Source organism: Loa loa (genome assembly GCF_000183805.2).
Source record: "Loa loa unplaced genomic scaffold supercont3.38, whole genome shotgun sequence".
Taxonomy (NCBI): Eukaryota; Metazoa; Nematoda; class Chromadorea; order Rhabditida; family Onchocercidae; genus Loa; species Loa loa.
In genome coordinates, this window is record NW_018108218.1 from 241071 (window position 1) to 255823 (window position 14753).

The following is a 14753-nucleotide window of genomic DNA, read 5'->3' on the forward strand; positions in this document are numbered from 1 at the left end:
TTTCGCTTTGAAATCATTACCCATTCTGCTTTGTGTTTCCTTCTGATTCCACCGGCCGTACCCACTGAAATCTGGTTAGGAGACTTAATGACTTAATTGGTGTTTTCTGCGCTGAAATTGGGACTCACAACGAGATACAGGAAATTTGCAAAGACCTTTTCAAAAATGCAACTCATTGGACATCCTAGTTATTCTGAGTTAAACAGTACATTTCATAGCGTTTATTTCAAGTTTCTTATCAGAAAGTAAAATCAGTGTAATTCTCATTTGATTTGAAAAGCACTGATTATAGGATAATGATGTCATAATTTTTGCAGATGCGGCACCGAACAAATAATGTATGAAAAAGGACTATTTCTACCGATACAAATCATATGTGAAGTGTAACTTTCATTGCTTAATGAAATTCTTTCACTTTTCTCCTTTCAAAATTCACGTTGAAAATCTTTCGGAACGGTTGGTAGGTTTAAGTAACAGCACCAAACTTTTTGCAATAAACCTTTGCAGGAACAATGACTCTCCTTCACTGCAAATGTTGCTGGAAAATTGTTTAAAAAGTGAAGTAGTTGAACATATCTGTCCTCGGTGTGGTGGGAAACAAGCTATCATGAGTCATGAATTTCGAAGTCTTTCGAAGTAAGTCACGTAACTTAAATTTTTTACCTGTACTGAGTGTTTTGAGCACAGTCGTGTCAATTTAGAGTTTTGCTGTGGAAGTGCCTTAATTTGATGCAAAACTGTTATTCTTCAATACGTAATAATTGTGAGACATTTCAGACTTGCTGCTTCAAGTCATACATTGTCTCAACGATTTATGAGCTTAAAGCCTATCTTTAAACGTCCATCGACTTCTAGTGCTGGAACATAAATGGTCATTTTCGTTGAGATGAACGATTTTCGAGCACATTGTATCTCTGTAGTTATTAAACGTGTTAAAGGATGTCACATTTTAGATGCTTGATAATCTTTCTGAAGCGTTATGATTTCAAGCAGTCAACACCAAGAAGAAGACAAAGGAAACTGAAAGATGCAGTGAAACTTTCAATGTGCATTCGTTTAATTACTTATAACGGTGAAAATTCTAAGCTAAAAAATTGTTTTAACAGCTTTCTTCCTATCAGTAATAGTATTAGCGATGATCAAGTGTCTTTTGTTCTGGAAACACCTCCAAATGATTTAGCTTCAAGCGGTTCCAGTAATTCAGGGAATGTAAGTCCCTATTACATTTAGATTTTTTCATATAATTCTTCCATTAATTTAAATATTCCTTACCAAAGTAATCCAAGTCGTTTTATAGCATTATAATTTCATATTAGAAGTGATAATATGATTCTAAAAAACAAGAATTTTCTGATTGAGAATTTCCATTGATCGTGAGGCATTGTTAAAATTGATCTCTTCAACAAAGTTCTGCATGAAAATAACCGAAATCCTTGAAAATTTGCAATAGAATTTTTTAGGTAAGAGAGGATGTTAAACGAGCAGTCCAGAAAAATGTATCAAAAACAATTCAGGAAATTAAAGACTGCGGTGGTGGAAATTTTGAGGAAAAAATAGGATGGTCCACAAAATCCTCAGCAATTGCACAAGATTCCAGTGCTGACGAGGTTTTTTTTTTCCTTTCATAGTCCACGTCTTCAAATAGAAGTATTTTTTATTTTCTTTTATTTTTACAAAATCCAGTACAATTTTTTATCCTAATTTTGGATTATAAAAGATCGCCCTTTTTTATTGAAATTGTCAGTTTGCATCAGTACCCTTTGTTTAATAGGTTACAAATCACATAATTCTTCTCTATTTCTGACCTTGATTTTTAGCTTTTTCAGAGAATGGATTATTTAACATTATTCTGCTTACCGCAACCTGATTTTTGTGAGCGCAGCTGTGCCGAACTAAATATTCGTTACCGTTCTTTAGCAGTTCGGTACCTGTTTTGAAATTTTTTGGGAACAAAGTTCAGTCTATCAGAACTTTCCAAAGGAACTGCTGACAACATTTTCGGAAAGTCATAAATGTGATGTTCATTTAAAATTTATTTTGCAGACGTGAGCCGAAACCTCTTTTCCGGAAAAGCGTACCTTCAAATATTACACCTGTTGTGGCTGATGGAAACTGTTTCTTTCGCTCCATAGCGCTTTACTTATCAGGAAGTGATGAGGATCACTTGATCGTTAGGAAAAGTGTAATCAACATTGTTTTCTTTCTAAACAATGCCTGTAAATTAAGCATAAATGATCTAGTCATTACAATTTCAAGGTAGTGAAATTTGAAGAGAAGTATGGCGATCAACTTCGTGAAGTAAACCATTTTTCGCTAGCTGGTTGGAAGGAGCATCTTTCGAAAATGGCAAATGATGGTGAATGGGCGACAGAAATTGAACTTCTCGCTCTTGCCGCTTTATTAGATGTTGAAATTTGGACATTCTTAAATGGCAGTTGGCTTCGGTATAGGCCACTGTATATAGTTGGAAAGGATGGCAAATCTCATAGTAGGTTTTTTTTTTTTCATTTTCGTTCTCTTATAAAAACTTGTACAAATGTAATTTTTACTAGATACCTTTGTTTAACAACATATTCTCTAAATAGTGGATGTGGAACGAAATTTTCCGATGGACATGCTGACGTATTTCTGACATATTTAAAAATCTTTTCATAGACTGCATAACAAACGTCTATTTGCAATAATTTTACCATGAGAACTTAAAGATTAAGCTATTTCTCAGAATTTTTTAATTTTTTATCCTATTTCTAACAGAGTTGTCAATCCAAAAATATGATGGTAGCGCAAGGAATGCCATTTTCCTCATAAATGAAAATTTTCATTATAGACCAGTTCTTGACATTATCCCGGTATGTTTGCTGATGAATTGAGTGCTGACACTTTTATTAATTTTCATAAGATTCTTTTTTTCTTCATATTTTTTTCCTATCGGAATATTTGTTGAAGAAAGCGATTTATTTTTCGTATTGAACTTTTATTCAGTGAATTTCATTCCGGAGGATGTCTTACGCACATCTTTTGTAGAACAGCGGGATATCGGATTATAACCTCGCCGCGGTTATCAGTCATAAAGGGATTGGTCCAAGTAACGGTTAGTATTTACTTGATAATTGTGAACGGTCCGTTATTATATCGAACAATGGCTGGCTTAAGGAATGGAACAGTCTATGGAACGGTTTTTAAATATAGAAATTTATGATATCCGAAAACAATCTTAGATGTGCAGCTGATTTTGAAATCTATCATTTAAATCTCATTGAACAGAAGTTAAACATTATATATATATATATATATATATATAGATAGATAGATAGATAGATAGATAGGCAAATAGATATACAGATATATAGATAGATGACATTCAGGACATTATGTATGTGATGTGAGAAACTCAAACAGAAATATCTGGATGCATTTCGATGATAATCATGTTGAAGAAAGAACGGAAGCAGAAATTCTTTCTGAGTGCATCAGAGATGGCTATATATTCTTTTATATCGCTGGTACCTTTTTGCAAACCCTTTTTTTTGAAACATTTCAATATTTCAAATGAGCTTTCTGCCTTTAAAACCCTTTCTTTTCTCCATTCTAATGGCTAAAATTTTAGAAAATTGAGCACAAGATCCGGCAAAAAAGTGGATTTTATTGCAAAATAGTCAATAGATGACGATTTAAATGTTAACCTGCTACATATATGCGCACTCACTTGTTTATAACGAATGATGGTAAAAATACTGACAATTTTCGTTTAAAACCAATTTGTTTAGTGAATACATATGGTGATGTATGATTAAAAAATTTTGAAGTCCAGGTCGGTTAATTTGTTCTGAGAGTTAAGAATGCCTATGTATATGTTTGGATATCACTTGTTAAACTTTATATGGGATTAAAATTATGTTGGATTAAACGAAAAACGATCATGAGTGATTATAAATACAACGTATATAAAATAACATTTGCTTAGTTTGTTCGTTTACTGCCTTAGGGCTTTTCCTGTGTTGAGAACGTGTTTTCGGTATGGCAGTAACTGTGCCTATAATTTTCATACTTAAGTGACCTGCTGGTGATTAATGCCTCTATCTCCATCTATACTAATTTATATAACACGTATGGCTTCTTGCTGTCAATAAAAAGTATTTATTGCCTGCTGATCTTGCTTCGTGTTTGTCGTCGAGTCTTGACTGTTGGCATTATCGCAGCCGTTATCATTTCTGTTTGGCACGATTATTCCTACAACTACTGTTGCTGCAGCATGCTTGACCAACTTATTATGGCAAGCCATTTATTTGTTCCGGCCTCTGCCACACCAGATGATTGTCATTGTTTCTGTCACTGTTAGTCAGTAGCTTGTGAGAGTGGACAGTGAAACAATCGCCTAAATTCTATAGTGAAGAGGTATCCTATCCTATCACCCGAACAGTAGCAACCAATTGCTATGATGGTTGCCATTGTTCGCTGACAGGAAAGAGATAGCCTTTCACAGTAGAGTGTAACAATACTCATACTCTCACAACTCGTCAAGAAGTATCATCCATTAATCCGGACTTAGCAAGTCGTTTCTGGACCAGCGGTGTAACTCAAGGAAAAAATCGTGGTGTCACATTTGTTGGGAAGAGGATTGGATGCAGTAATGCTAATTTAATGATTGACTTGGATTTAGCAAAAGACAAATGGGTTGGGAATAACTGGGACAGGTAGGATGATGGATGTTTGTGTATATCAGTGATCACAAAGCAGGTAGATTTGGTAGGAATTGTTTATATGTTCATAAGATGTGTGGAACTTGACTTTCGATAGGAGTGGGTGAATGCTGCACTTCCTTCTTTAGCAAAACGCATATCGGAATAGTGATTTAAAGGGAATAGAGAAATTCAATGATTTCTTCAACTTTAAATGGAATTTAATTGACGAAGACTAATAGACATGACACTTGGCATCATTTCCACACTCATATGCGGGCGTAATTAGGACTTAGCCAAGTGAGACAAAGGAAATAACAGGTGAGACAACTCTAGTATAAAAATATTATAATTTAGGATGGGACCAGATGAAAGATACTCTATGACTTAAAATCAAACATGCAGCCATGACTTCTATTTTCGAAAATATTGTCATGAAGAATACGTCTTTTCATTGAGGCGCTACCTTAATCGGCTAATAAAAGTTGAATAAGCGTTTGATATTTAGGCTTAGGTCGTGATGGAGGACGCTTTAGAACCTACACTACAAAATGTAATCAATCAAATGACACTGAAATGGATCTTCGTGGGTGGTAAAGGTGGTGTGGGTAAGACAACGTGCAGGTATTAATTTCAATTCATTCATTCTTCATTTCTTTGGTCGTAATTTCGTAACTATGAAGCAAACCTATTTATTGATCTGTATTGTTTTGTTCAGTCTTGCATAACTCATGACATGATTTGATTATTGTCTTGGTTATGATCTCTGTAAAGAGAGGTATGAAAAGATGTCCAAAATTAGGGACTTTTGAGGGATTTAGGGACTTGTTGCATTTTCGATGCTGCTATAATTGCAAGTTTTTGTTTTGGAGAAGCTATTAATTGTGGAAGTAATTACAGTTGTTCGTTAGCCATTCAATTATCACAAGTACGACGAAGTGTGCTTATAATTTCTACAGACCCTGCACACAATATATCGGATGCCTTCTCACAAAAATTTAGCAAAACTCCAAGCGCTGTGAATGGCTTCAATAATTTGTATGCAATGGTTCGTTCCACAAATCAACGTCAATCTTCCTCTCATATTTATGACACTTCATTTTTTTTTTTACTTTCTTGCTTATAGGAAATTGAAGCGAACCTGGGAAATGATGCTCAAATGCTTAATCCTGGAGTAGAGAGCAATGAAGGAGGTGTATCTTTATAATCATCTATTTATTGCCAGATAAAGTAGATTGAGATTTCAAAATTTTTACTCTGGAATCAATCACCCAAATATTTAGATTAACTTGACTACAGTAGAACTGAGGATCTGCGGAAGTGCTTAGGTCTAATAGCTTGTTTTATTTCTCAACCATTATAAACGTTAATTGTAACAGCGACCAATATATTAGGTCTCTGATTATGCTGGACTTTTATTTTCAGACATAATGAGTCTTGGCCGGCAAGTATTACAAGAAATGGTCGGTGGTCTCCCAGGTATCGACGAGGCAATGAGCTTTTCGCAAATGATGAAGTAATAAATGCTTTGTAAAAAATTTTTTATCACTACTTTCAAGTATGTTAGCTTTCTACCTAATGAACTCTTGAATTAGTATTGTTTGTATATCCACTGCTGACCGTATTGGCCATTTTACAATAAACTATTTTCTTCTGAATGATCGTCCTGTTAAATTATCTGCTTCAAAGTATACCCTCCCTACTGTGCTCTTCATTATTTTTTATTAGCAAAAGTTGTGAATCTTCAGACTGATACAATCAATGGACTTTGACGTGGTTGTTTTTGATACGGCTCCAACAGGTCATACTTTGAGATTATTGCAATTCCCAACGCTTATCGAAAGTAGTTTGGGCAAACTTATCGGTTTGCAGAGTTCATTTGCTCCTCTAATGGCGCAGGTAAACTTGTTTTGTTGATCAAGTCATTGATGTCTTTGTTTAAGCTTCTTTATCAACTAGGTGAAATCAAACACTGTATATAATTAGTTTATTTTCCTCCGTCTTTTGCTTACAAAATATTACTTAGAATATATTTAGGAGCTAACAAAAAGGGTAAGGACTTTAAAAACGACTTTATTTTATTAAGTTAGGCACAATACATGCATACGTGACATTAAAAAGATTGAGGATAGATACGACGACTTTTTTTATCACTGAGATTGGCCTTGCACTTCTAAAAACGAGTTGTTGATATTTTTTTAAATGAAATGTGTTTTCTTACGAAGATTTGTTATGACTTGACGTGAAACAAATATGGATGTTTAACAACATAGATAAACATAGATGTTGCAGTTGTTAAATATCGATATATGTTTCACCTCGTTTGGCAGTTATATGTAGCGCGGTTGTTTCATACTTTTTTATTCTAATATGTTTATTTGTCTCAGACTTTTCATATGTATGCATGTTTAGATGGGTGGAATGTTAGGTCTTGGCGAAATCTCAGCGGATGATACGACGAATAAGCTGAGGGAAACACTGGACGTAGTGAGGAGGATAAACTCTCAGTTCAAAGATCCGGTTTTCTTTTTTGGATGTTGCATTTGGAACCTTTAGAAATATTTTCTAGTAGCATACTAGGAAATCAACTTTTGAATTTATTGATATTATTAATAAGACATTTCTTTAATTTGCTAATTCAGAACTTTCTATTGGTAATTTTAATAGTGGATTCGTGGGACTCATCCGTTATTCTGTTACAGGATCTCACTACTTTCGTTTGTGTATGTATTGCCGAATTTTTGTCTCTCTATGAAACGGAACGCCTTATTCAGGAATTAACGAAACAGGTCCTAATTTTTTTCATGTATGTGTTTTTAAGCAGTACCATTTTTGCTGAATTTACTTATTGATAAAAAAGAAAAGTTGCAGAACATCGATACGCATAATATTATCGTCAATCAATTACTGTATCCGGAAGAAGATGAGAATGGTTGTGTAAAGTGTAAGAAATGTTCAGCAAGGTACGGCATACAAACGAAATATTTGGAACAGGTTTGAATAATCCAATTTAAGATATAATTTCTTATTCTTGGAGTAAATTTTATGCATCGAAAAGGATCTTCATCATTTTCGTCTTGTTTGTCACCAATGCTTTTTAATTTATCACTATGAACGGTATTATGGGAAAGTTTGTAACTTTTTATTGTTGATTTATTTCAGATTGCTGATCTCTATGAAGACTTTAATGTAACTAAATTGCCACTACTTGAAAGCGAAGTACGTGGTCCGGAACAGCTACGCAATTTCAGTCGCTATTTAATTGTTCCATATGATTCAAACGGTAGTACTGTTGAGGATTTAATGACTCACTGATATTGTTATAATTTGTTTTCCATTTCATAAATTTAAGTATTCCTGTGCTTATTGGTTGACCTTGAATTTATACTTGCCGTCGTGACGAACAACAGTTAGACACCAATAGCTCTAAAAGTTGTTGGCATCTACTGAGATTTTTTTGGAAAACTCGAAATTTTTTTTAGTTCAAGCAATTTTTGGAGGAAAGTTCATTTTCTAATGTATATATTTTATTTTTTGTTGTTTTTAAAGCTTTCGCACGTGAAAGAGCTGAGTGTCTACAAATAGATTTAACCCCTTGAAATCACTGTTGGCGAATCAACGGTAAACAACAAAAATGGTTTTTTGTTGAGACTTCCCTAGTAACCGGGCGGCAATCGTGCCTTCGGACAATGTTGGCAGTCCCCGTGTTCGCCAGATCCACCTTGCGCTCCTGGTGGTCCGGCACTCCCTTGTCTTCCGGGTTTACCAGCTAAGCCCGGTTTGCCACGTGGACCAGCTGCCCCATCAGGTGACTTGCCATCACGGCCTGGTCTGCCTCGCAGTCCGTAACCTCCTGGTGGACCATTCCTTCCCTTGAAGCCGCGTCCTTGGGATGTCTCTACTTTGATTAAGATACCCGGGTTGCCACGTGCGCCTTTAGGACCAACTTTCCCCATACCACCGACAGGACCTTTTGCACCTTGCAGACCTGGTCGTCCATCTTCACCGTCTGCACCATTTTTGCCTGGTGCGCCTTTTGGTCCTTTGGGTCCTTTAAGACCGGGTGTCCCTGGTGGTCCACGTGGGCCTTCTGGGCAGATAACACAACGATCCTCCTAAATAAACGAGGGATAATTTCCTGTCAGAATAAATTAGTATACTGGATAACCAGGACCGTATCTGTAGTGATGGAATGATCTTATTTTATGCGAATACGATTGTTTGAATTCCACCATGGCATATTCAGAGGCATCTATCTGAAGACTTTGTAAGTTGCCATTTCATTGATTGGGTTAATAGCTGTTCCATTTTAATTCAGTACTGAGAATGGAAGTTTTCAGATTCCTTCTTACCTTTTCTGTTGGAAAAAGTAATTTCGCATCTCGTCCTTTGTTACCGTCTCTGCCAGGTATACCATCGATACCAGGAGGACCAGTATCACCAGGAGCTCCTGGTTGACCTGCTGGTCCTTGCTGACAGGAGCAGCGGCACTTATTCTGCGACGGCTTATAGTTTGCCTTAAGAGGCAAATGTGGATATTGATCTGAAAATGAAACAGAAGTTCGAGATTGGAAAAAATGAAATGATATTTTGAAAATTCAGAAATCATGAAATCTGTGCTATTAAAGAGTATGATAAAAATGTATATGTTACCTCTTGCTCTGCTACTAACAGCACACGCCTCAACTGTTACATTTTGATCGTTTGTTTGGAAATAAGTGAAAACTGATTGCACACTGTGTCATCTTTGCGATGATTAGAGCTTTTTTCAGTAAAATACATTAAATTAGAAGCAGTACCAAGGTGGGTTGGGAAGGACGGTCCAATTGAATTGATCCCGTAACTGCTATATTGTCGTTTCTTCCGGTCATTCACAATGTCACCATCTTCAATGCTTAGCAATGAAAATTTTATGTTTATGTCCCTTGTTCTTGCCTGAAATTTCTGACCAGTTAAAGATTTCTTCATTCTCAATAGCCAATTCAGCGGTTAGGGCTTCCACAAGTAACTGAAAATTGAACTATAAAAATCTGTCTTTAGTAAGTATGCAATACTAATACGATAACATTTCTCCTGCTGTTTTTTTTTCCAAGTAAGAAAAGGGTGGATTTTGTTCGAAATTTTTGTCAGTTCTATTCACTGAGTAGAAGAAGCTCAAAGTTCAGTTGTACAGTTGTATGGGTACAATAAATAATATTTGTGAGACTGTCAAATTAGGCATTTAAATGTAAATTCATCATAGTTTGTCCTAAATTCGCATTTCGAATAAATTGAGCACTTTCAAGGCGAAAGCCTAATCTACTGGAACAAACTGGTAAAGAAAGAGAGAAGTTGTTGGAAAAGAAGGGAGTTGCAAATTCTGATTTACAGGGTTTCAAAAGGTTCAACGAACGGAGAGGAAAAATGGACAATGTGGAAGAAGACAGTCTAATAATATGTTCTAAAATGAGAGGTTTTGAAATATAAAAGTGAAAATGTTTGGGATTATTCTCTCATAATTTCATTTTTAACGTTAACATCATTTACGTATGAAGTGAAAAGATGAAATATATTCCAAGGAAGGACACTTTTGTCCATTTTTACTTTAAGCTGAACAAGGAATTTAAAATGAAAATGGAATAAACTTTCTAACCTTGCAGTATTCTATTTCACGGAACAAGTGGCTCTGAAAAGTAGCAACAAATGAGTACAGCATTGGTAAAGTGATAATAGAAGTGATTACGGCAGCAGTTGAAATCACTACAGCAAGAAAAGCAGATTGACGGAGTTGTTCATGTTCCAACGAGGATGCTTTTCCAAACATCATGTTGTTATGGTCACTGCTTTCACGAAAACCTGGAATTGGTCTGTGTCAAGTTCTAGGTTGATAAATTGGCTGTTAGCTGACGCCCTTTGTATAGCTGAAGCTGATCATAATTTACATGAAATGGTCCAACAATAAACAACATCAATTCAGTTTGCAAGTACAAGGCAGTAGCGCATTTGTTGGGGAAGAAGTCCGATTATTATAATTTTCGAACTAATAAAGGTTTGGAATTTAAAGTCAATGGTAAAATATGCACAAAAACAGACATGGAAGATATTTAGCAAAATAGTAACAGCAGTAAGGGATAATAATCTTCTAGCCATTTCGATTTACAGGTAAGTTAGCAAATTGCGCTCTTTATTTGTTCGCTTCGCCTGCGCAATCCCCTTAAGAAATATGTTGCATTCGTTGCAGGATGTATCGATCATTAGGATGTTTACTGCTCTATAGCTTTCTGGTCACTACTGTACGAAACCAATAAATAAAGCATTGTTTATAATTTGAGTGAAATCACCCTGCTTTACAAACAATCGAATGAAACGTTCCTTCATAAATAGGCTGTGTGGTGGACTCATCTTAGTTTAACGAAATAATTCTTAAGTTTGTTGGACACATCTTAATTGAAAACTTAAAAAACAAAAGAATTCATTACTGGAATTTCTGTGAATCAACGACCAGTACAATAGATAGTAAGGAAAAATATTTATCGTAAAAAAAAAGATTCTCTCAAAGAGGAGCACATAAGGAGACAGAATTTAATGATCGCAATGCCGCTGATAACGCGATCGGAAGACGAAAAAGGGAGGGGTCGTCAGTCTTTTCGTTCCGAATCCGACACGGAACTCATTTCAGATTGATGCCAATCCATCAGCTCTATTGATGGAAGTTGAAAAACAAAACCAAAACTGAAACAAAAAAACAAGTGAGAGGAGCATATCTGTCTTTTTCTTCTAAATATTTTCCTAAAGTAGGCAAACGTGACAGATCTTCCTGAACTTCCATCTTCTTTGTTTGCTTCTCCAATCCTTAAATTATAGTGACCGTATTTTCAACTATCACTACCTGTTTTTAATTAATGAAATTTTGGCAAGTTTTCTGTTTAGATATCGATTTTGAATTGGATGTGAAAAATATGTATTCAGCCGTACAGCAGTGAAACTCTTGATTTCTCCACTCATGACATAAGGGAACAATAATTGAAATTGTAACTTTCTTAGAAACAATTGTTGCGGCGAAGTGGTCTCGTTAAAGTATAAATGGGTACAAGATAGGACAATAAATTACCTCCTAGATAATGCAAATAATCAAGCTAATTTCTGCAAACACCTTTATGTATTATGTATATGGTAAAGGTGAGTGACTTGACATGGAACTCGTTCTAACCCTTTCATATGTATATATCCTAACATAAGTGATCAGTTAGATGAGAGAGAAAACAGGCCTGCATAAAGTCCTTTCAATTCTGATTCCATACACATTTGCTGTTAAAAAGTGAAATTCGAGATATCAAGCAATTGTCAAAAAAATTACACAGAACATAGGAAGTCAGTAACATCATCATCATCATTCACACCAAACATCATGAATGTAACAATGGCTTCGATGATTGAACTGTATAATCTCTTATTATGGTACTTTGGCTATATTCAGCTATCTACTGGTAATCTTGGACGATATTCATTTATTTCTTCAGTAAGAACAGCTATACCAGACCTATTTTTCAGATCGAAGGATTCTGAAACGTTATACAGAAATCTTCGAGTATCTCACATAAAGAAGCTTGCTTTACAACTATGATTCAAAATTATGCTTCAGACTTATCATCTCGTGGCGAGTCTTGAGACTACCTACAATGTTCTGTATCCTTTTCGGTTTCTAATAATCCTATCTCCTCAAACTTTGCTACCCTTCTACTTGCATTGCTGTATCGCTTCGCGACGTCAACCAAAACGTAAACTTGCTTATTTCTATACCAATAACAGCATGATCAGTTTAATAAAAATTCAGAAAAGCATTAATAATATAAAAGAGAAAAAATGAGTAGCATTTCATCGATTCCATTTCATTTCATAGAGAAAATTCGGTACTGTACAATGCTGAAGTACATAAAGTGAAGTAGGGAGATCACAGATATTTGCAATCTAGATTAAGGACAATGTATGGTAGCTTGATAAGTCCCCTTTCCGGAAAATGCTTTATGCGATATTTATACTGATGTTTGTCGCTGTGTCTACAGATATCAATCAATGAAAACATGATAAAAACGTTATAAGCCGCCAAACTGCTCAGCAAGTGAAACAGTGCATGGAAATACGGAGCTCCTGAAATATTTATGGTAGCGATTTTCGATATATTTGCAAATATCGAGTAATTTGATCCTAAAAGTGAATTTTATGGGAATTTCTACAAAAAATCGATTCATGCAATGATTTTCATTCATCATTCCAATAAAATGACTTAAAACAGCCTTTTCAATCTATGTAAAACAGTTTGATTTCTTCAGTCTGTTTGAAAATATTTCCTTAAAAATAACCTAAAAGAAGCCAGAAATCACAGAATACTCGGTCAGATATCCAACAGATAGAAGCAGCGGTCCACAGTATTGATATTTTCCGTGGAGAGCTGCTGATTTCAGGAATGCCAGCACTGAAAAAAAAGGATCAACGAATATTGGCATATGTATAGAAAGTGGACAGGGCTCATATATGGCTTTTCAATCTGGAAGAAATTCATTCGCAAAATAACTGGATAGCACATTCACTTAGCTGCTTCATGATGGATGATAGCGATACTCGGTATGGACCACAACATTAGTACCAGTGCATTCAGTGACGGTTTCACGAAACAAAATGTACTGACCACTACGGTCATTGCCGTTATCGCATAGCGCACTTTACCTCTGCAATTTTTACATGACAGTTTAGAACTTACTGATTTTATAATTTCAAAAATTAAAACGATTTTCAGTGTAATTGTAACTATGATTACGAATGAGTGATAGGGGGCACTGGCCATCCTTCTTGGTGTAAAGTACGAAAACATACATATATTTGTGATATTGTTGTGGGTAGAAGCTGAAAACTGGAAAATAAGCAGCCAAGCACATCATTAATAACCACAATATGCTAATTTCATCAATTAGCTGACCTGGAATAAAGTAGATAAATATCAAGTTGGATGTTTTCATCCATAAATTATTTGTAATACTACCGTGAGATTTCAATGAGAAATAAATTCAGGTGAAGTGAAGTTAAAATTTCTATTGCGAGGTCAATTCTTGATATTATCAATTTTTAGCTTCATAATTATTAAGATGAAATGACAAGTAATATCAATAAGTAAAATAAAAATCACCAAAAAGATTGAGGGTGGCATGATAATAAGTAGACGCAATACCATTTACAATGAGGAGGATATGGGGCATAATAACAACCCAATTAACAGTCTTGATATATGATCTTATCAAGAGAACGTTTACAAGTGGTAACGTTATCAATGGTAAATTTGTTACCTGAAATATATCAGCTTTCAAATTTATGCATTAGATTTTAATTGTAAATTATTTAATGGACTGCAAAATTTATTGTTTAAATATGTATCCAGAATTCGCATATTCATAAAGAATGCTTTTTATGGAAGCGAATTGATAAGATATAATTCATTAAAAATACGCCACTTGGAGATAACAGTGTGGATATTCTCTTCAAAAAGTATTTGCAAAGTAAAGTTACTACACTTTCTTTGCTCGAACCTTCTCACTTTGACCACGTTCCTGCTGAATAAGTTGATATTGGAAATCAAGGGTGAAAAAAGTGAAGTTTAATTGATGTTTTACGTTTTATGCTACAATTGCACCTTCGTTTTCATATAGGCCATTGAATAAGCTACACTTGGTAAAAATAGGACAAACAACCGACAGTATTAGCGAATTCAGCAACGATCGATACAGTTTGGTATTTGTAGGCGCTTTCGCACCATGCATGTCCACTTTCGTAGTCGAACCATCGATCCAGTCGCATTGTAGTTGATTGCATTTGTTAAGCTATCTGCGAATCTAAAAATCTATTTTAAAAAAAAAAACCTGAAAAATCTAAATTTCTTTTTTGTTGTTGTGAACGATAATTTGACACAATGAGATCGATAAGCAACGTCTCTAATTTTTCCTTTATGTTTTATGCGTCATAATTTATTGGAAATAAAACAAATCTTGCTGTTTCAGAATCAATGAAATTGAAATTATGAAAGTGTAGATGCCTCATTGTGTTTTC

At 35.0% G+C, this 14753-nt stretch overlaps 4 protein-coding genes across 4 annotated transcripts; 2 read left to right on the forward strand and 2 right to left on the reverse strand.

Annotated features, from left to right (window-relative positions):
• Positions 1 to 336: 336 nt before the first annotated feature.
• On the forward strand, positions 337 to 4698 carry LOAG_17077 (hypothetical protein; the record flags this gene model as incomplete). The annotated part of the gene is made up of 11 exons (XM_020449738.1): positions 337 to 383; positions 508 to 636; positions 954 to 1209; positions 1461 to 1607; positions 1827 to 1924; positions 2044 to 2182; positions 2257 to 2488; positions 2755 to 2849; positions 3025 to 3091; positions 3366 to 3503; positions 4484 to 4698. The coding sequence occupies 11 exons, from the start codon at positions 337 to 339 to the stop codon at positions 4696 to 4698; spliced, it is 1563 nt and encodes a 520-aa protein (XP_020306700.1).
• Positions 4699 to 5197: 499 nt separating this feature from the next.
• Positions 5198 to 8084, forward strand: LOAG_01787 (ATPase ASNA1; the record flags this gene model as incomplete). Its single annotated transcript, XM_003137325.2, has 9 exons — positions 5198 to 5303; positions 5580 to 5727; positions 5806 to 5872; positions 6105 to 6195; positions 6428 to 6578; positions 7092 to 7199; positions 7382 to 7468; positions 7551 to 7673; positions 7842 to 8084. Coding segments are annotated over 9 exons (1034 nt in total), but the record flags the coding sequence as incomplete, so codon positions are not given.
• A 251-nt stretch (positions 8085 to 8335) lies between these two features.
• LOAG_01788 (hypothetical protein) lies at positions 8336 to 11060 on the reverse strand (the record flags this gene model as incomplete). Its single annotated transcript, XM_003137326.1, has 5 exons — positions 8336 to 8794; positions 9032 to 9222; positions 9479 to 9614; positions 10312 to 10514; positions 11000 to 11060. 5 exons carry the CDS (start codon positions 11058 to 11060, stop codon positions 8336 to 8338), a joined length of 1050 nt encoding a protein of 349 aa, XP_003137374.1.
• A 1549-nt stretch (positions 11061 to 12609) lies between these two features.
• Positions 12610 to 14519, reverse strand: LOAG_01789 (hypothetical protein; the record flags this gene model as incomplete). Its single annotated transcript, XM_003137327.1, has 6 exons — positions 12610 to 12806; positions 13019 to 13131; positions 13247 to 13384; positions 13530 to 13632; positions 13840 to 13996; positions 14403 to 14519. The coding sequence occupies 6 exons, from the start codon at positions 14517 to 14519 to the stop codon at positions 12610 to 12612; spliced, it is 825 nt and encodes a 274-aa protein (XP_003137375.1).
• Positions 14520 to 14753: the final 234 nt, after the last annotated feature.